This window comes from Rhinichthys klamathensis, unplaced genomic scaffold (genome assembly GCF_029890125.1).
Source record: "Rhinichthys klamathensis goyatoka isolate OS25496 unplaced genomic scaffold, OSU_Roscu_1.1 h1tg000035l_1, whole genome shotgun sequence".
Classification (NCBI taxonomy): domain Eukaryota; kingdom Metazoa; phylum Chordata; class Actinopteri; order Cypriniformes; family Leuciscidae; genus Rhinichthys; species Rhinichthys klamathensis.
Window position 1 is genome coordinate 6543080 of NW_026606583.1, and position 21837 is coordinate 6564916.

The following is a 21837-nucleotide window of genomic DNA, read 5'->3' on the forward strand; positions in this document are numbered from 1 at the left end:
CCAACTTCTTCATATCTGTCCCTCTTTAGATGTCTCCCTGCAGCCTTTTTCCACAACACACTCAACTGTAAGTCTTTTTACCCTACACACACTTCATTCCCCTCTCTTTTATCTGTCTCCCTCGCTTTCTTTCATGCTTGGGAATGTTGCCACTCTTCTCCAGTGTCAGGATGGAGCTATTTTTAGCAGGACAGCTGAATGTGAGGGGTCATAATGCTGGATAAATACAGTCTCATGCAGTTGGTTGGCCGTGGTCTGAGCCAGGTCTTTTTTCTTCTCCTCTCTCTTTCTCTCTCCCTCGCTTCAAGGGCCGCTCCATTTTGTCTGTTCTCCTTTCAGCAAGAGAGGTAAGAATATTATTTTAAAGCACATCTAAATTCTGTCTTGAGAAGACATTGAGATTAAAGTCTAACACAGTTCTAATTAGTAGTTATTAAGAGAACAATAACAGGACACTGTGGCGGCTTTATCAGTGCAAAACACTTGTAAGAGCTGGAGGAAGCTGGAGTTATGTTCATGTCCTTCCTGATTACAAAACGTTTACTTTGAAAACAGACAGAACCTTTTTGGTAACACTTTATTTAGATGGTCTACATTCTACTAACTATAAGTTGCTTTGCAACTACATGTCAACTAGCAGTCATTAAAGTATTAGTAGACTGTCTGCTTAATATCTGCTAATATCTGTAGCTTTGCAAGACCGTCAACTTATTCTAACCTGAACCCTATCGGTCTACTAACAATCTAGTGATACTCTAATGAAAGTTAGTTGACATGTATTTGCAAAGTTACTTATAGTAGTTGTCTTATAGTGATGTCTAAAGTGACATCATAACTGCAACAAAGCATCTTACCATATCAACTATAATATATGTTATCATGCACTAGTGCTAAATATTGCAAAAGGCTGACTACATATCTAAAGGCGTTTTATGTGTGACTTTTGGTGCAAGATCTATACTTAACACTGGTTTAAAGCAATTAAACTATTGATTTTTCTAATATTTTTAGGAATACATAATTTTCAGTTGGAAAATATGTACAATTTGAATCTGCCTGCAATATAGTCAATTCTGACTGTTTTAGATCAAACATGATTCACGTTTAATGACAAAAATGGCAATATTCCTTATAATGGGATATTGCCATATACTGTATATGTATGTATATATATATATATATAAAAATCTCCATCTAAATATGGGATTTTAATTTTAATATAGATTTTAAATAGACATAATTAGATATTTAAATATATGTAATGTTATTAGGAATGATTCAAAATAGTCTAATAAAGTGTCAGAAGACTGATCTGGCCTGCATCCTTCAGCCTGCTGTTATAAAGGTCAACTGTACTGTAGGCCTTTAAATATGGAATATGGAAGACCAAAATAAACTCGTTTACTCATGCTATTAATATGAATGCAATTAACACAGCATCTTTTTTTTTTTTCGTCATCCTTTGGCTGCGCTACGGTGTGTGATCACGCTATCATTCATTCAACTCCTATTAAACCATTCATGCGCGATAAGACGCAAAAAAAAAAGCTTAAATCTGTACTGGCACACTGTCTGTGTGAATCTCCTGTCCATGTGACAGACACACACAGGACTCATGCACACAGAAAACCACTCCAGACAGCACACCAGCCGTATTGAGTTCTCTTTCGTGCTTGAATGGACAAAATTGCACAAAAGTATGCCAAAATGCCCAGTTTGTCGAGTATCCTCTTAAATTAGTTAAATAAAGTCTTAAATGACCGTAAAGAGTTGCGAGGACATCGGAAGTGTGTCGGATCCTTGTCATGTGCTTCAGTTCGTAAAGTGACAGAAGCCTAATAAACCTGCTGTCTGTCATTAATGTTAATCAAACAACGACAGACGAAGAGAAAATCACTCACTGCTCTTGACTGATAAGGATTAATCCATATTTAAATTATTACACAGTTAAGTGAAGTGTTTGATAACTTTATTTTTATATATATATTTCCTATCTGTTAGATAAAATATTTAAAATATACTGTCTTTATGTTGTTTTTATAAATATGTTGTTTCTACATTAATTTGTAGATTAACTGTGAAATTATTACAACATAAAAATATATTAAAAACTTTAATGATATGCGTGATTAATTAATTACAGAATTAATAGCAATTAATTACAGAAAATTTGACGATAGATTAGTTATTTTCTTTAATCGATTGACAGCACTAGTAGGAGTAGATTTAATGTAATATATAATATTATTTCACATTCTGTGTTTTATTTTAACCATTTAAAAATAGAATAATATATCATCGATATCAATGCTTGGGTCTCTGAGGGTTACTTAGAAGTAATCAATTACTCTATGGAGGCATGCAGTGTAGTTTGTTTGTTTGTTTGCTTGCTTGATTGTTTGTTTGTTTGTTTGTTTGTTTGTTTGTTTGTTTGTTTGTTTGTTTGTTTTGGTAATATGATTTGAATGAACTCCAGGCTTCAATTAAACAAAAGACAACAAATTGTGTTAGATACTTTTTTTTTTTTATCTTATTTGCAGTCACTCTCATGCAAGAGCAGCTGGTCAGCACCAGTGCAGCTGGTATTGCTAGTTTATATATAGTCTGAACTGTTAGGCAGTAGTGTCAAAAATGGCAGAGATAGGATGGAGGGGGTGACAGCAAAAGAGCTTGTCCCACATACTCCACATAAAGGTCAACAATGAGACTAGGCCTCCTCGAGCAAGGCTTTACACTCATATAACTCTTGAGGGAGACAGAAAGAGAAAGCAAGTGACAGTCGTTGTGAGGAAAGAAAAGAAAGATGGAGTAGAGCGAGTTAAGCGTATCGTCACAATACTTCCCTATACATAAAAAAAAAAGCAGAACTGTTAGAGGAAAGAGAAAAGCAACTCTGACAATAGCGGACATTTTTTATATATCTGTGAGAAAAAAATATCCTGTATTTAGTTTAAAATATAGTTCAACTTCCTCATCACAACATCGCTTTGAGTCATTAGTACCCAGCCAACATGTCCATGGGCCACACTCATGGGTTTTATCTGGGCTACGTCATTGGTCAGAGTGGCCACTTTAATGGGCTGAATGTGGACTCCAGCTTGGTTAAAGTTTGTGTAGTTTGTTTAACTTTAACTTTTTACTTCTGGTGACTGTATTTAGGCTTCAAAGGTGTGTGCATTTGTGCAGATTATCTTGATGAACAACACATGTATGAATCATAAACTTTTATTTGTCATGGAACTTATTTTCTGTGATAACCCAAAAGCCAATGGAAAAATCTATTTGTTTTTTGTCGCTAACTTCAGGGTTGGCCTACAAAAATACATCATGACTGCTGAGGTCTACAAATAGGCTATTTTTTTTAGCCCCACATGACTCAACTAATGAAGTGAATCTTGGGTGAAATGATCTGTTTGAACAACCATTGGCAGATGTTCAGGAAACCTGTTTGAAAACAACCATCCATTTGATAATGCAGAAATTAGTATTTTACTTTTAAAGTTCCACAACATTACCGACTGATTCCATCAGTGTAGTACAGTCCTAATACAGCACTTTTTATTTGGCTATGAACTTTGTATCTGATTTCACCTTCCCCCTTTCAGTAAAGATGCCTCACGCGTATCCATTCCTGAGCCCTGATCAGAAGAAAGAGCTGAGCGATATTGCTCAGAGGATCGTTGCTCCCGGCAAGGGAATTCTTGCAGCTGATGAGTCCACAGGTACACTTTAGACTCAAAATGCTTCCAAAATGATAGTTTACCCAAATGAGGAGTTCTTACTTTATTTCGTGGCTTTCTTTTTTCCAGGCAGTGTTGCAAAGCGCTTCCAGAGCATCAACGCTGAGAACACCGAGGAGAACAGAAGGTTGTACCGTCAATTGCTTTTCACTGCTGACGACCGCATCAAGCCCTGCATCGGTGGAGTCATCCTTTTCCATGAGACTCTCTATCAGAAGACTGATGATGGCAAGCTTTTCTCTGAGTTGATTAAAGAGAGAGGAATGGTGGTAGGAATCAAGGTGGACAAGGGTGTTGTACCTCTGGCCGGCACCAACGGAGAGACAACCACACAGGGTAACCTCACTCTTTTTAACTTTAATTTATTCATTTTATTCTCTCTCTTCACTAATGTTCACACTTTAATATTAATGTCCATCTCAGGTCTGGATGGGCTGTATGAGCGTTGCGCGCAGTATAAAAAAGATGGTGCTGACTTTGCTAAATGGCGTTGCGTGTTGAAGATCACTCCCACTACTCCCTCCCGTCTTGCCATTATTGAGAATGCCAATGTGCTCGCCCGCTACGCCAGCATCTGCCAGATGGTAAGACACTTTACAACCACTTTTGCTTTGATCATCAAGTACGACATAACACAATTCATAGTTTTCAGTCCCGTAACTGGTGCGCGAAACATCCAAAGAGCTGCAGCACTGCTGTCAATTTTCTTTCTGTTTCAATCCACCACTCAAAAGAAAAACAAAGATATGTGAACAAACTGCAAGCACTTTTGTTCCATATACAGGGATGCCGCAGTATTTCCATTACTAAAAACATTCTAACACACTTCATTTGAAAAGCACTTCATGTGACTGATAGTGATATTAAAAGATGAAATAAAATATACACCTTATTGATGTTATACATTTCTATATACACGCAAGCAGATGAGCCCAATTGGGCTAAATGTCCTAAATTTTGTAAGGAATTTTTTTTCAATTGTTTTTTTTATTGGAAAACAAAACACTTAACATGAAAATTTGTGTGTTGCGTTCATAATCTGGGTTTATCTGCTTGCATGTACACAGTATGTTTTATTAATTAATTTTGTCCTTTAAGCATTTTCTACTACGGTGGCCGAGACAGCTCAACGCGCTGCAACTGAAGCAAACACATGCAAATAGAGAAAAACGCGTGCAAATAGAAAAAAAAACGCATGCAAATAGAAAAAAACACATGCAAATAGAAAAACACGTGTGCAAATAGAAAAAAAACACCAGCAAATTAAAAAAAACATTTTCATCAGTTTCACAACACACGTGTGCTCCAAATAAGGAAACGCGCTGCAAAAGTTCACAACACAACCAAATACAGAAAACGCGCTGCAAATAACACAGACCACAACGGAAATGTTTCCAAATTCCAGGGGAACCAAATAAGTGATGAACCCGGCTGAGACGTGCTTATTGCTCGTGAGCTTCCCTATGCCATACTCCCTTCGAAGGGCAGATTGCAGAGCCCTTTTGGAGTGAGCAAGGCTCTAGTGTGCTGTTAGGCAGCCGTGTGGAACGCACTTGATGAAGGGAGCAACTAAAGACAACGTGGGATGTTCCCATGACAACGCAGCACGGTGTCCATCAGCTGGTCTTACGACAGAAATCTGATGCTGTTAACATAACGGATGCAAATACATTTTTATTTTTAGTTTACAAAAAAAAGCTTTTAAAATATGCGTTATATATCTGTGTCTCAACTTTAAAATTTTGAAAATGTAATAACATGAAACAATTTGAACAGTGTAACTGATGTATAGATAAATATCTTTCCTTCATGTTTTTCTTCTTTATCTTCTTTATTTATTTATTTTAGTTTCCAGCTCATTGTTCTTTTCTCATTTGTATTCTGATGACATTGAACATATTGTTAATACATTTTGTACATTGTATACAAGTTGTATGTCATAAAAAATGTAATCTCTGTATGTTTTGCACAAACAAATAAATTAACAAATAAATAAAGTATAATTTTAAGCTGTAAGCACCAGCACGCATAGATTTATGGATATCTATGCCGGCACGTCCCAGCCGGTTCGTCACTTATTTGGTTCCCCTGGAAACGTTTCCGTTGTGCTCTGTGTTATTTGCAGCGCGTTTATGTAATTGGTGGTGTTGTGAGTATTTGGAGCACACGTGTGTTGTGAAACTGATGTTGATGTTTTCTTAATTTGCAGGTGTTTTTTTTTATTTGCACGCATTTTTTTCTATTTGCATGCGTTTTTTTCTATTTGCATGCGTTTTATTTTATTTGCATGTGTTTTTTTTTTTATTTGCACGCGTTGTTTTCTATTTGCATGTGTTTTCTTCTATTTGCATGCGTTTTCTTCAGTTGCAGCGCGTTGAGCTCTCTCGGCCACCGTAATTTTCTTTATAATGGTTTCCAAGACAACAACATAGTACCGGCCCAGATCCGGTTGCAGTAGGCGAACAGGAATGCAGCATTTGTGTATAAAAATAGCCCTTGTGTTTCATTGTTCAGTTTCACTTTGCTCCATATAACTGCTGTTGGTGAGTCTGTTTGGTAACACTTTACTTGAAGGGGTGTGCATAAGACTAACATGACACCTTCATAATCATGACATGACACATGTTATGAATATGAAGGAAGTTTTATGCATGTTTGTGACAACTGTCATTAAGTGTCATTCGCTCAATTATGACATTTTTAATGCAAATATGACATTGTTTGAGATGTCTTTGTTACATCAAACCAATACATCATAACCTGTCAGTGTCTTTGTCATGACAACTTGACATTACTAAGACAACACAACCTGTCATAAACATGACATAGCAGATTAACTATCAAACTTAAGAAACCACTTAGCTTTATTGGTTAACATTACATTAAACTGTCAGGTGGTTGGTTTTGACATTGGCTGTCATGAAGCCATTATAACTGTTTAATGACAAATTCAATTTGTACCACTGTAGTTGAGGTCACGAAAAATATTCATGACACAGTTATAATGGCCTTATGACAGCCAATGTCAAAACCAACCACATGACAGTTTAACTTAATTTAATGTCAAGTTGTCATGACAAAGACACTGACAGGTTATGATGTTATGGTTTATGTCAAGATGTCATAACAAAGACATCTTAAACAATGTCATATTTGCATTCAAAATGTCATTATTGAGCGAAAGACACTTAATGACAGTTGTCATAAACATGCATAAACCCTACTTCATATTCATGACATATGTCATGTCATGGTTATGAAGGTGTCATGTCAGTCTTATGTACACCCCTTCAAGTAAAGTGTTACCGTTTGGTTAGTTCATGTTTCACACCATATAAAATTAAAACACATTTTATAGAAAACTATTATGAGAAGTCTTTATCTCATGTGAGTATATAGAACATTCAGATGACTTAAAAAATAACAGACTACAATTTTAATTATCACCAAACTACTGAATGCACCTTTTGTTGATGTAAACAATCAATACAGTCCTTTTTTATTTATTTTTTCAAGACTATATTTATTTCATTTTATTTCATTGCGATTAAAATTAAAAAAATTCCCTTCTGTCTGTGACCCTTAAGAATTGTAAAAGAAGTACTCATATGCACAAGGTATCTCACGATTTATTAATATTCATTGCTGTTGTCTCTGTCAGCATGGTATCGTGCCCATTGTGGAGCCTGAGATCCTGCCTGATGGTGACCACGACTTGAAGAGATGCCAGTATGTGACAGAGAAGGTTCTGGCAGCAATGTACAAGGCTCTGTCAGACCACCACGTGTACCTGGAGGGAACGCTGCTAAAACCCAACATGGTGACCGCTGGTCACTCTTGCTCCCACAAGTACGCCCCTCAGGAAATTGCCATGGCAACCGTCACCGCCCTGCGTCGCACAGTTCCCCCTGCAGTTCCCGGTGAGTCGAACACCCCCGCAAACACACACTGATACAGCTCATCGTCTTATTAAAACATACACTATGGGCCCTATCATACACCCGGTGCAATGCAGCGCCAGGCGCAAGTGTTTTTTGCTAGTTTCAGCCTGACGCAGTTATAATTTTCATGTCCTGCGCCACGTTGTTTAAATAGCAAATGCATTTGCGCCCATTTGTGCGCCCATGGACCGCTGGTCTGAAAACGAGGCTTGTTCAGGCGCATTGTTGACGCGTTGCTATTTTGAGGCAACTGAAATAAACTGTGCCATTGACCAACCAAAACCTGGTCTAAAGTCAATGGCGCAATATATATTTTTTTAATTTAAAGAGTGCGTTAGTAATGTGCGCCACAACACACCCATTACTCATTAAGAGAATATGGACAACCCTTTTAGACCATGCGCCGGGTGCGCCAACCATTTTTCCCGTCGTTAAACTATAGCAAAAGTGGATTCGGACACGCACTAACTGCACTAGCTCTGTGCGTTTTAGACCATGCACTTGGATCGTTAAAATAGGGCCCTATATCTGGAATTCCAACTCATGTAGGCTACTATAAATTGAATGCAAATTGAATTAAATGTGACTGGTGTAAATTGAACATGTTCTGACACTGATTCTCTTAGCCAGCGATATGATATTTGCATGATACCACAAAACATGCCACAATTCAATTACTAGTTAATTCATTTCTATCTGAAGTATCCATTTTTTGCGAAACAAGGAGGCACAACTAAAACCTTTATTATCTTCTTCCTTGAAAGGCATCACCTTCCTGTCCGGAGGCCAGAGTGAGGAGGAGGCCTCAATCAATCTGAGCGCCATGAACCAGTGTCCCCTGAACAAACCCTGGGCCCTCACTTTCTCTTATGGCCGTGCCCTGCAAGCCTCCGCGCTCAAAGCCTGGGGGGGCAAGAAGGAGAATGGCAAGGCCTGCCAGGAGGAATTTGTCAAAAGAGCCTTAGTGCGTAAACAACCTTACAATTCCACTTAACAGTTATGATCAGTGTTGCAGTTCCTCTTACTATAAATGATTTGAGGTTTGTGCATGTTTAGGCCCCATTGCATAGTAAAGTATGACACACCACTAATAGCAGCTGTCAAATATCCCCACCTACAGTTGGAACCACACTCTACATAATGTCATTATTAATCACCGTACACTCTAAAAAATGCAGGGTTGTTTTGTTGTTTGGTTCAAATATAGACAAACCCAACCGTTTGGTTTAAAAATCCCACTGTATCGAGAGCTGCCCGCTTTTTCAGCTGCCTTAGATCTGGAAGGGTTTTCCCCGTTCATTTTTCTCATAGGCATTTTAAGAGAGTGAACAAAGACATGAACAAAACCAACCAGTTACGAGGTGAATCACAACATTACAAACTTTGATTAGAAGCAAAAAGGTATGGAGTATGAACCATTATAAAGAAAAAGAACGATTGAGAAATATAAAAGTATTGATTTAAAGATGTTGATTATCTAGAGATACACTAAATTTTTTCTTGTTCAAAAAGTCGATTCACTTGGATATACTGTACGTCCCAATAGGGAAGAAAATATTACCGCAACTTCCGTTTAATGCATGGATTTAAGTAGTTTGAGGTCATATGAAGACTAACTTCATTAATTCAGAGTGCTTCATGGATGTAGACTGGCACTAAAGTGTTCTTTTGGCATGATTTGTTGGTGATTTCGATTGGTGGAGATTTTGCAGAATCATGGGTAATGTGGTTTTTCTCCAGAAATTCTACTGTCAAACATGATTATTTACCTATTGAAATAATGTGGTTTGATGGCTTCAACAAAACCATATACCATCAATTAACAACTTTGTAGGTCACAGTTATTTGGTTTTTAAAGAGCCCCTATTATGCTTTTTCAGATATTACCTTCAATATATTGTGTAATATAGCTTTTTGTGAAGTTAAAAGCTCTGCTAAGTTTCAAAGATCAAAGTACATGATAACTGGATTTACTGTCTCACAAAAGAAAGAACCGATTCTAAACTGCCTGAAACCAATCGTCACTAATTCCAGACTTGATTTCTGCACAAACCTACATGATGGAACAAAAAAAGTGCATAATGCCAGCCTATGGTCTTCATTGGCTGCCCGCAAATGATGTTTACTTTGACCCGCCGCCATCAAACGCTGTAGTTGTAGATGAGACTGGAATAGTTTGGTTCATGTTGGTTCTTTCCTGCGAAAGCAAATCCACTAAGGATGAGGACTCGCACAGGAATATAAGCGATGATATGTTTATTTCCCGACACAAGTTGTAAGCATTAGAACAATCACAATTGACTGGGCCATCTGATCAATCAGAGCAGAGTAGGCTCTCGGAAAGGAGGGGTTAAGAGAGACTTAATCCTTTATCGAACCGTTTCAGACACTGTGAGAAAAGAGGTGATCCAGCAATGTATAGTATGAGAAAATGAAAGTGTTTTTTGACCTTGGATGAATGTAAACCTATTGTAGGAGACCTGCAAAACAAAATTAGGAGCCTTTAAAATAGCCTAATAGGGACCGTTACCCAGCGAGCAAACAGTCGTCTATAATACGTCTAAAAGACGTAATTGTTAGACATCCAAAAGACGTCCTCACAGGAGCCAGAATGAAAGTTTTTTATACGTCTTTTCAGGACGTTGTTTAGACGTCAATTAAAGACGTGCTACAGACGTAATTGTTAGACATCCAGAAGACGTCTTCACAGGAGCCAGAATGAAAGTTTTTTATACGTCTTTTCTGGACGTTGTTTAGACGTAAATTAAAGACGTGCTACAGACGTAATTGTTAGACATCCAGAAGACGTCCTCACAGGAGCCAGAATGAAAGTTTTTTATACGTCTTTTCAGGACGTTGTATAGACGTAAATTAAAGACGTGCTACAGACGTAATTTTTAAACATCCAGAAGACGTCCTCACAGGAGCCAGAATGAAAGTTTTTTATACGTCTTTTCTGGACATTGTATAGACGTAAATTAAAGACGTGCTACAGACGTAATTGTTAGACATCCAGAAGACGTCTTCACAGGAGCCAGAATGAAAGGTTTTTATACGTCTTTTCTGGACGTTGTTTAGACGTAAATTAAAGACGTGCTACAGACGTAATTGTTAGACATCCAGAAGACGTCTTCACAGGAGCCAGAATGAAAGGTTTTTATACGTCTTTTCAGGACATTGTTTAGACGTAAATTAAAGACGTGCTACAGACGTAATTGTTAGACATCCAGAAGACGTCCTCACAGGAGCCAGAATGAACGTTTTTTATAAATTTTTTTTGGACATTGTTTAGACGTCAATTAAAGACATGCTACAGACGTAATTGTTAGACATCTAAAGGCAGCCAGAATAAAAGTTGTATTAGTCACGTTTTCTGTAGTATAAATGTCAAAGAAGACTGTTAAAGACCCATATTGAAACGGAAATCTCATTTGTGCATTTTGCAAGGATCCAACTTTAAAAAATCTTTACTTCAAAACAGTGGCAGTGAGTTAGTTCTCACTGAGAAAAACCCAGTTACTCATTGTTAATGGTTGTCGTGTCATGAAACTGCAGACACACAGACCATAGACCTAAATAAGATTTGAAAGAATTTTGATAATATTGAATACTCAATTGAATACGGGAACTGTGTAGTGTATATACAAGTCTTGCATTTGTATATCTTATCAATATAATTGTAATAAACTGCTTACCATTTGCCTGTAAACCAAACTGATCACTCCAAGAAATCAACTATTTAAATCTCAAAATATATATTTTATTACTATTTTGTTCTACTGGACCAAAACTTAAAAGCCAGAACAGTAAAGTTATAAATTAACACAATTTCCCTTTAAATAATCTATAAAATGTTGTTAAAACAGTATAACATATCAATTAACAAAATGTGGCTGCTATAAGCTTCACAAGCTTCATTTATAGCGGCAAGCCCCGACTCTCCCGGGGGCATGTTTCAGATGATCGGCTGCAGACTTTATTTGGGCCTCTGTTGCAGCTGGGTCCCATTTCATGACAGCAGCTACAATCAAAGCAAAAAAATACACATGTAAAATAAATAAATACAAACGCCACTGTTGTGGTTTAGCTTGCAGCAGAGATGCATAGAAAATTTTAGTACTCGAATCAATGAAATGAAACAGTTATTAAATCACAAATCAAGTAAAATTACATCAAGCCTGATATAAAGCATTCCACACACACATACATATATATACACACACACATATACATATATATATTCGTATTCGTATTGAACCGTTCGGTACGAGGCTTTCGGTTCAGTGTGCATTACAAACCGAACGGTTTGTTGGACCATTTTTCCTGCTGACCAAAATTTCGTTATTTAAAATGTAGGGGCGTGGCAAGCGTGCTCATAATGTAAGAGACGCTGCCGCGACCACAACATTGCCCAACATCAAATAGCAAACGTAATGTAAGCGGAACGAAACTGCAGCTGCGCTACTCGTTATTGTGTGGTTGACGGATCGTTTATCAGTTTGGACCAATCCAGCGTCTTGATCAAGCGACACTGTTACTACACAGCACTAAGAGATCCAGTAAAGAAAGCAGTTGAATTTGCCACTGAAGTAACAATATCGCAGCGAGATCTAGTGAGAAACATTCACATTTCTCCGTTATTAACGGATCAAACAGCGCTGACGTGGAAAACAGGAATAAACATTGTGCCATGAATGAACTATCCAGTGCCCACAGATCAGCAACATTCACCATGGATTTACTGTAGTAACACTACTAACTGTAACCATGGAAGTTTGGCAGGAATAGTAGGCTATAATGCTTTCAAGTAACGTTACGTCGGTTTTATTTCGACATTATGAATAAAATTGCTGCCCTCAAATGTTAATCTGAAATAAAATAAACCTTTGTTTATAACTACTACAATATTACAATTAATTTTTTTCAAGGAGCAAGGAGCTGTTTTTGTTTTATATGCTCCTAAGAAGAGTCAAGTGTAGCTCCATCACTGCTCAAAGTAAAAAATTATCATACTTTGATGAAAAATTATTAAAAAAATTAAATCAAGGAAATTTCTCTGGCTTTTCTTTCTTTTTGCTGTATCAAAAACGTACCGAACCGTGAATTTTGTGAACCGTCACACCCCTAACATATATATTTATTTACATTTGAATAGAGTTATCAAAGACCTGTTTGTGAAAGGTTTTTTATTTTTATTATTGTTTATGTTAAAACTAGGGGTGTGACGGTTATTATATAACCGTGAGACCGATGGTTATAGTTGAACACCGTCATTAGAACTCTATAACCGCCAAAACCGTGTTATTAAAATATATTGCAGATAAGGTTATACTAATATCAGTGTTGGGGAGTAACGGAATACATATACCAGCGTTACGTATTCAGAATACAAATTATGAGTAGGCCTAACTGTAGTCTCCACAGAACAAAAAAATTTGTAAAAAAAAAATTTGTGTTTGCATTTATGAGGAAAAAACAATGTTACGGACATGAGCGCTCTGAACGCGGCACTAAAAGATGCTTTAAAAATTTCACAGACACACCAAACAGAAAGCACAAAACCTTTCTTTAAAGTGCATTTAGTTTTGTATTAATTGTATGTTAATTTTAATCAATGTTTCATCAACCAATTGCCTGGATTTAATAAATAAGAAGTAAATATAGCAGACGATAAACACGGAGGCGCCGGCGCGTGAACTGGAGCTCGTCTCATAAATGAACCGAAACTCAGCATATAAGGTAGCCTACTTGCCTCACAGACAGGTCTACTTTTAAACAGAACAATTCAAAACGTAAGAAAACAGACTACAGACTGCTCTCTGCTTATGTAATAAGCAGATAATCCGTATGAATTGTGTATTTCTCTCTGGCGCGTTGACTACTGCGAAGATCGTGAGTCAGCATCGTCAACTTCATCTTTGTAGCCGACACTGGCAAAGAAAACACTTGTTTATTAATAAACAATTAAAATATCTCATTGCTATATTTTACATATTCATAATCATTACTTTTGCCGGTTCTTTGTGACAGATTTTAGGTGCTTATTGGCAGCACCAGCCTTACATGTTACACCACCGCATCACCGCACCCACCAGAATAGGCCTGTTTGATTTTTTTTTGTTAAAGTCCCACTCCGATCATATTTTGAGCTATTTTTAAACATTCCCAGTGGTCTTTAAATTATGATTATGCCATTTTTAGCCAAAATCACAAAACCTGTGCCGTATTCTGGGACTTCGCTTCAGCAGAGCGGCAGTAGCAATTCGCCTCTGCGTTGTGGGCGGAGCCGTTGGCACGGAGACGACCCTCCCCCTGCCCGTTGCTGAGAGCTCTGTCTCTCCTGCTAGCTTACACCCCAACACCGGTGGGGCAACAGTATTATATACACGTTAATTATTATTATCCGAAGTTAATCAAAGTTATCACCGATCACCAATCATTATTTCACTCCAAGACATCGCGTGTGGAGACGCCCAGTGCAGTTACTACGTCACAACTCCAGTCTATTTTAGCCGGCATTTTAGCGTCTGCTACTGATTCACAGCCATTTGAATGTAGAAATACTCAGAAATACAACTTTGAGCTTATTTTTCTCAAGATATGTCCTCTAACATCAGAAAAATGCCACAAGAACATGTTAACACCTAGAAAAACATTATTTTCATCGGAGTGGGTCTTTAAGGATTTGTTTACTGTGTGTGATTCATTTAATGGAAAGCTCAAGTCACTGCTAGTTGTCTGGCTGTTAATTCTAAATAAATGTAGAGCAAGTAGCAGTGTCTGCTCGTTTATTCAAACTAAGTTGTCCTATAACAGACGAACGTCGCAACGCTATGTTTTTTTTGTTTTGAAAACCAAATCTTTTGTATGTGAAAGAGCCATGCGTTAAAAGTCAGATGGCACAAAATATGAACAAAATAAATAAAAGAATTGAATATTGAATTGCATAGCATCATATTTTTCTCCATTGCATCGTATTACATCGCATCGCGTTGAGTTGAAATCAAATCGCACCGCATCGTAATAATAGTGAATCGCATTGCATCGGTAGCTGCTTATATGTAGCCTATCTTTAATGTATCGTATCGTTGGCTATGCATCGACATGCGTATCGCATCGGCCTCAGTTATGGAGATGCACATCCCTAATACCTACATAGGAAAAGTAACTACATTTACATACTGTGAATCGTTTTTTTAAATCGAGAATCGTTTTTGCATCGAAAATCGCTATTGAATCGAATCTTGAGCCTAAAAATCGGAATCGTGACATTTTCTGAATCGTACACCCCTAATATAAACACACATAGCTGTTTGCTTGGAACACCCCTTTAATTGTAAATTTATTAAATCACATGTAAGGTTTATAAATAGTAGCTAAAGGAGAGTAAACTGATACCCCCTTTATTTTCTCTACCTTATGCCGTCCGAAAGGGTATGTGATTTTCTTTCTTCAGATGAACACATTTTAGAAAAAATAAACTAGACTTTTAGAAAAATTATCCATCTCTTGTGTTTGTGTTAAATACTGCAAGTGAATAGACACCAAAATGCGGAAGGTCGAAAAAGTCCAAGAGCATTGTAAAGCTCACATGATAAATGCAGAAAACATCTTGTGTGAACAACACAGCAGGCTGTACTGTATGAAGTTTCTGGTGCATGCACTTGCATTATATTGGCTTACAATAATGGATAATTTTTCAAAAAATCTTTGTGGAAAGAAAGTCTATACATCTGGAATGGCACGGGAAAAAAGAGATTTTTTTTTATTTTGGAGTGCACTGTGCCTTTAAAATTGACTACGGTTTTAGATACTGCAATGGATACTTACTAGTGATGGACTTGTTTCTCTGTTGGTGCCTGTTCTGCTCCGTAAACATTGTTCCAATGCTTGATCTAAAAAAAAAAAAGTTAAAAAGTGCGTTAATAGATTATTGATCTGGGTGACATAGGACCATTTTGAATGTGTTCCTTAAATAAATTATACAGGTTATGTGTTATATAAATCTGGAGAACCCTTACTAAAATTAACAATGTTTTGTGACACTAACCAAATGGTAATAAATTATTGTAATCAATCCACCATAAAAAAACATGGTTTCTACACCTTTACTATAATAAAAACCGGTTAATTTAGCAAATGTCCTTAAAAGAACAGGTCATCCAAAAAAAAAGAAAAGTTCTCTCATTATTTAGCCTACTTACCCTCATGTTGAAACTGTATGAGTTTCTTATGTAGAACCATAATTAAGATATCTTGAGAAATGCCTTATTTGTTTTTGTTTTTCTCATACAGTTGTTTTATTCCCAACATTCTTGTGTTTCACAAAAGTAAGTTAGACATTTATTTTTGGGTCAGCTAGGCCTGTATAAACTCAAGAAGATAGAAGATAAAACATTGTCTGGAGGGTTTGAACCAGTGTGCCTTTGAGCAGAGTGTCCATGTTCTGCCTCTATTTCACGTGTATTTTATGACAATACTCACCATCTGAAGATCGTGTGGCTGGATAATATTTAACGTTACTCCCAAAATGCCTGGATCATGAAGGAAACACACACAGCAATATTAGCTATTTGTTTTAACTTTTTACTTAGGCTACTAACAGAGACATTTGCAAAAGCTTGCAAAATTGACTCACCAGCTCCAAGACAATAACGTTAGGCCTAACTTTAACGTTAAATCCCGCGATCAACAATTTAAAAGCCTAGTTTGCAGATTCTTCTAGACTCGAGTAAAGGAGTGTGGTTCGAGTTCTTCTGTCTAAAGAGACAATGTTCTCAGTTCACTCATTGTAAAGCTCCAATGCTGAGTTTTATTTTATTTTTTATCATAAACTAATTTAGCTGACAATACACATGCTAGCTCAGCACATAATTAGCCTAATACATTGGAATACCGTACTAATATCAATATTTCTCTAATCGCGTTTAGATTCTCAATTTAATACACTATATTTTGATGTATTAGAATTTGTATAAAATAAAAAGTTATTTACGTTACCTTCCGTAGATTGCAATATGTCCATTGTTGTCCATATTCCTTGTTTGTTCTTCATTTACATCCCGCAACTCGCTCAAAATAAACATTTAGCAGTCCGATGTAAAATAATCCATGTTTTAAACAATGTAAAAGCCACAAAACCGAAGTAGGTCCCGAGCAGCAGCACACACACCCACTCACTTCAACTGACGTATTCAAACTTGACTGGTAAAGGCGCGCATAGTTGTCATTGGCCAGATTCCTGGATGACAGTCAGAATAACCAATCATGCTCAAAACTACTCGGAGAGACAGCCAATAGTGTGAAAACATTACAATAACAGGACAATATGAAATGTTTTAAAAGAAAGAATAGGAAAAAAAATATACACGTGCTATTTAGTTGTATTTGTAGGCTGGCTGTTATATTTAATCAATTGTTTAAATGTGTTTTCATTGCAGTGCATGATTAAAAATGAAAGATAAAAAATGAAAGATAAAAAATGAAAGATTAAACAGTAACTTGTATACCATATATATATAACATTTATTTATCACTGTTCTGATAAACAGCAATTTAATAGAGCAAACAGTATAATTAAACAGAGCAAACACTGCATATCTATTCATATACAATTCTGTATGACGTTTGTGAAAAACTAATGGATTGGTATCATGGTGGTGACATTAGAGTTACATTCATGTGACCCATAATGACCCTTTTGCACTTTCACAAATTCTTGACCTTTCCTTTAGAAACACTCTAATGCCTAATAAATGTCAACATGCTTTGTGGTACTGTTACACAACATGTTGGTTTAGGGTTAATCCCTCTGTCCAACGCAACACTTGCTAACATTGGCATAATTAAGTTACAACATAATACCCTGGGTTTCACAGGCAAGGCTTAAAGGAGAACTCCGGTGCAAAATGAACCTCGGGTCGGGTGTAATAACACATTGGTACAGACTAAATCGTTCCCTGAGATTTGTTTTCATGATAATCGAATGTAAAGAGTTTTATCTCTAAAAACAGTTTAGCTTATAACGCTAGTATATTGGCATAGAGTAAGCAAAAAGAGATCGCTAGTTAATACCACTAACAAGGCTCAAATTAGCCCCACACTAACACGGCAGCATAATGAGTGTCCTTACATGCAAACCGAAGCATTGAGAACTTTGTAAGTGTATAGACAGTTTAATAAGAAGATACTTTACACAGACAGTACAGTTAGCGCAAACAGACAGGAGCCATCTTGGAAAACAGTCTCGACCAATCGAACCACGAGGGTGAGCGAACAGTACGTGTAGATATTGAAGATAAGATAAATTATATTTATTTTTTTATTTTCTCTGTTGCGTTAAGTGCTTCTCTTATGCGCTCAGTGCTTTCTTCCGGAAACAACGGACCGTATGAGATTCCAAGTCACAGTTCAGCTCACGTATCACCGTGTTCGTGGTTTGACTGATCGAGACTGTTTTCCAAGATGGCTCCTGTCTGTATGCGCTAACTGTACTGTCCGTGTAAAGTATCTTCTTATTAAACTGTCTATACACTTACAAAGTTCTCAATGCTTCGGTTTGCATGTAAGGACCCTCATTATGCTGCCGTGTAAGTGTGGGGCTAATTTGAGCCTTGTTGGTGGTATTAACTAGCGATCTCTTTTTGCTTACGCTATGCCCAACATACTAGCGTTATAAGCTAAACTGTTTTTAGAGATAAAACTCTTTACATTCGATTATCATGAAAACAAATCTCAGGGAACGATTTAGTCTGTACCAATGTGTTATTACACCCGAGGTTCATTTTGCGCCGGAGTTCTCCTTTAAGCCTGTAGTCCAGACTAAAATGCACGTTTGAGCTGTATTACCTGAAAGCAACTTGTAGGCTATACTGACATATCTTATGTCAGTGCCATTGTTTTGTCTCAAGATGCACACCAGTAATGTTTTTTTCTTCTAAGGTACATTTTTAAAAGCTATAATTGAATGCCCAAATTTAACTAAGGCCTAATCCTGGCTTTATATCTAAACCCTGTCTGTGAAACCGGGGGTTAGAAATTAAGGGGTTAACCCTAACCTTAACCCTTGTCTACAGACTTTTATTTAACAGCATGGATACTCCAAGGTGTTGACTGCAGTGGTTAGGTCTTTAGCATTGATAAAGGACAAAGATCTTCTCACTGTGACAGTCTGTAATGTATTTTAGCAATGATTGTTTGTAAGGATTGTCCCTAAAATAGAGCTATTGATGCATTCAAGACATGTCATAAAGATCGTATTTACGAATTGAACACACATGAACGCCACCACAATGTTGAAAATAGGAAGTTATTTACTGTAAAATTAGGATATTTTTTTTACAGTGCAGTATGAACATCTGTTCTGAACTAGTTCTGGCTGTCAGTGGACGTTTAGATAATGGCCAGATTGGACATCTTTTATTTACGTAATTTATTGACTGTTTCTGGATGTCAATGGACGTCCAGATTATAGTCAGTATGAACGTCTTTTCTCAACTAGTTCTGGCTGTCAGTGGACGTTTAGATAATGGCCAGATTGGACATCTTTATTCACGTCATTTATGGACCATTTCTGGATGTCAACGGACGTCCAGATTATAGTCAGTATGAACGTCTTTTCTCAACTAGTTCTGGCTGTCAGTGGACGTTTAGATAATGGCCAGATTGGACATCTTTATTCACGTCATTTATGGACTATTTCTGGATGTCAACGGACGTCCAGATTATAGTCAGTATGAACGTCTTTTCTCAACTAGTTCTGGCTGTCAGTGGACGTTTAGATAATGGCCAGATTGGACATCTTTATTCACGTCATTTATGGACTATTTCTGGATGTCAACGGACGTCCAGATTATAGTCAGTATGAACGTCTTTTCTCAACTAGTTCTGGCTGTCAGTGGACGTTTAGATAATGGCCAGATTGGACATCTTTTATTTACGTAATTTATTGACTGTTTCTGGATGTCAATGGACGTCCAGATTATAGTCAGTATGAACGTCTTTTCTCAACTAGTTCTGGCTGTCAGTGGACGTTTAGATAATGGCCAGATTGGACATCTTTATTCACGTCATTTATGGACCATTTCTGGATGTCAACGGACGTCCAGATTATAGTCAGTATGAACGTCTTTTCTCAACTAGTTCTGGCTGTCAGTGGACGTTAAGATAATGGCCAGATTGGACATCTTTATTCACGTCATTTATGGACCATTTCTGGATGTCAACGGACGTCCAGATTATAGTCAGTATGAACGTCTTTTCTCAACTAGTTCTGGCTGTCAGTGGACGTTTAGATAATGGCCAGATTGGACATCTTTATTCACGTCATTTATGGACTATTTCTGGATGTCAACGGACGTCCAGATTATAGTCAGTATGAACGTCTTTTCTCAACTAGTTCTGGCTGTCAGTGGACGTTTAGATAATGGCCAGATTGGACATCTTTATTCACGTCATTTATGGACCATTTCTGGATGTCAACGGACGTCCAGATTATAGTCAGTATGAATGTCTTTTCTCAACTAGTTCTGGCTGTCAGTGGACGTTTAGATAATGGCCAGATTGGACATCTTTATTCACGTCATTTATGGACCATTTCTGGATGTCAACGGACGTCCAGATTATAGTCAGTATGAACGTCTTTTCTCAACTAGTTCTGGCTGTCAGTGGACGTTAAGATAATGGCCAGATTGGATATCTTTATTCACGTCATTTATGGACTATTTCTGGATGTCAACGGACGTCCAGATTATAGTCAGTATGAACGTCTTTTCTCAACTAGTTCTGGCTGTCAGTGGACGTTTAGATTATGGCCAGATTGGACATATTTTTTTAAGTCATTCATCGACTAATATTGGATGTCACCGGACGTCCAGATTATAGCCAGTATGAACGTCTTTTCTCAACTAGTTCTGGCTGTCAGTGGACGTTTAGATTATAGCCAGATTGGACATAATTTCTCATTGTCATTAATCAACTAATTCTGGATGTCAATGGACGTTCAGATTATGGCCTGGACGGACGGACGTGATATCAACCTGTTTTGTATGTCCACAGACGTCGCTTGCTCAGTGGGTAATAAGTTAGTGTTAAAAATCGAATCCCCTTTGGGAAAAAATGAATGGGATTTTTACTTCTGGAACCCGACTGTTACACTCTATTAAACATCAAATGTGTTTAGATTGGCTGTTATTTAGTTGAGTCACTGAATTTTCGCTTTCAGCATGAACGATGTGACATTATTTGCAAACATTTCTGACATGCAGCTCACTGTTCCTGTATTTTACTAAACTCATGTGTTGATTTCCTCTACAGAACAACAGCGCAGCATCCATCGGTAAATATGTCTCCAAAGGAGACACCGGAGCTGCAGCGGGAGAGTCTCTGTATGTGGCCAACCACGCTTATTAAAGAAACACGTCCACTGGATCATCTGTCTGTTCTGTCACGTACACAGTGTGATCAATCATTTCTCTGACTCGCTGTTATTCCTGTAGTCATTTTTACACTGTCATTTGACGATGATGTTAAAGAAAATAAGTATCATAGTAACTGACCAAGCAGATAAAATCCTCCAGACCGCCCCCATTTAATGCTGTCATTCTTCTCTGTCCTGTTTCTGTGGCTGCAACCCTGACAGTTTTGAATCTGTTCTTTTCTTTTTCACAATATATTTTCTTTATTTGGCAAAAGAATAAAGAACCAACCTACCAACACATAGAGTTTGATTGCCTTCACAAGTTTGTGATCTCTATATCATCAATGTTAGCAACTTTGAATGTTGCAATTTATATTAGTTTAAAGCCACACTATGCAAGAATTCCGTTTTTGTCAAACAGCGACCCCTAGAGTTGCTGTGGAGTACTTGTACTGTCGTAAATAGATGGCTCATGCCCCCCTGTATACCGGTACAGGATGGAAGCTATAAGGTGTGGCCCCTTTAAGAGCTGCGCGCGCGCTGTTTAACTGTCGGCAGTCTGTATTGTATGTGCGCCTCGAACACCACATGTATACGGCGCCGGGTTATTTATGTTTGATGCTCATTTTATCAGAATTTTATCAGATCTTTTTTTGCCGTAAAGCAATTCGTTACATCGCGAGACCTGATATCACGCGACACTTCCTGATGCTGCGGCCGGCGGCCCGCCGGCTCAAAG

General features: G+C 37.4%; 1 protein-coding gene across 1 annotated transcript; it reads left to right on the forward strand.

Annotated features, from left to right (window-relative positions):
- The first annotated feature begins 239 nt into the window (after nt 1–239).
- On the forward strand, nt 240–21398 carry aldoab (aldolase a, fructose-bisphosphate, b). The gene is made up of 7 exons (XM_056246036.1): nt 240–347; nt 3606–3722; nt 3810–4076; nt 4164–4324; nt 7402–7660; nt 8446–8645; nt 20996–21398. Exons 2-7 carry the CDS (start codon nt 3611–3613, stop codon nt 21089–21091), a joined length of 1095 nt encoding a protein of 364 aa, XP_056102011.1. The 5' UTR covers nt 240–347; nt 3606–3610; the 3' UTR covers nt 21092–21398.
- The last annotated feature ends 439 nt before the right edge of the window (nt 21399–21837 follow it).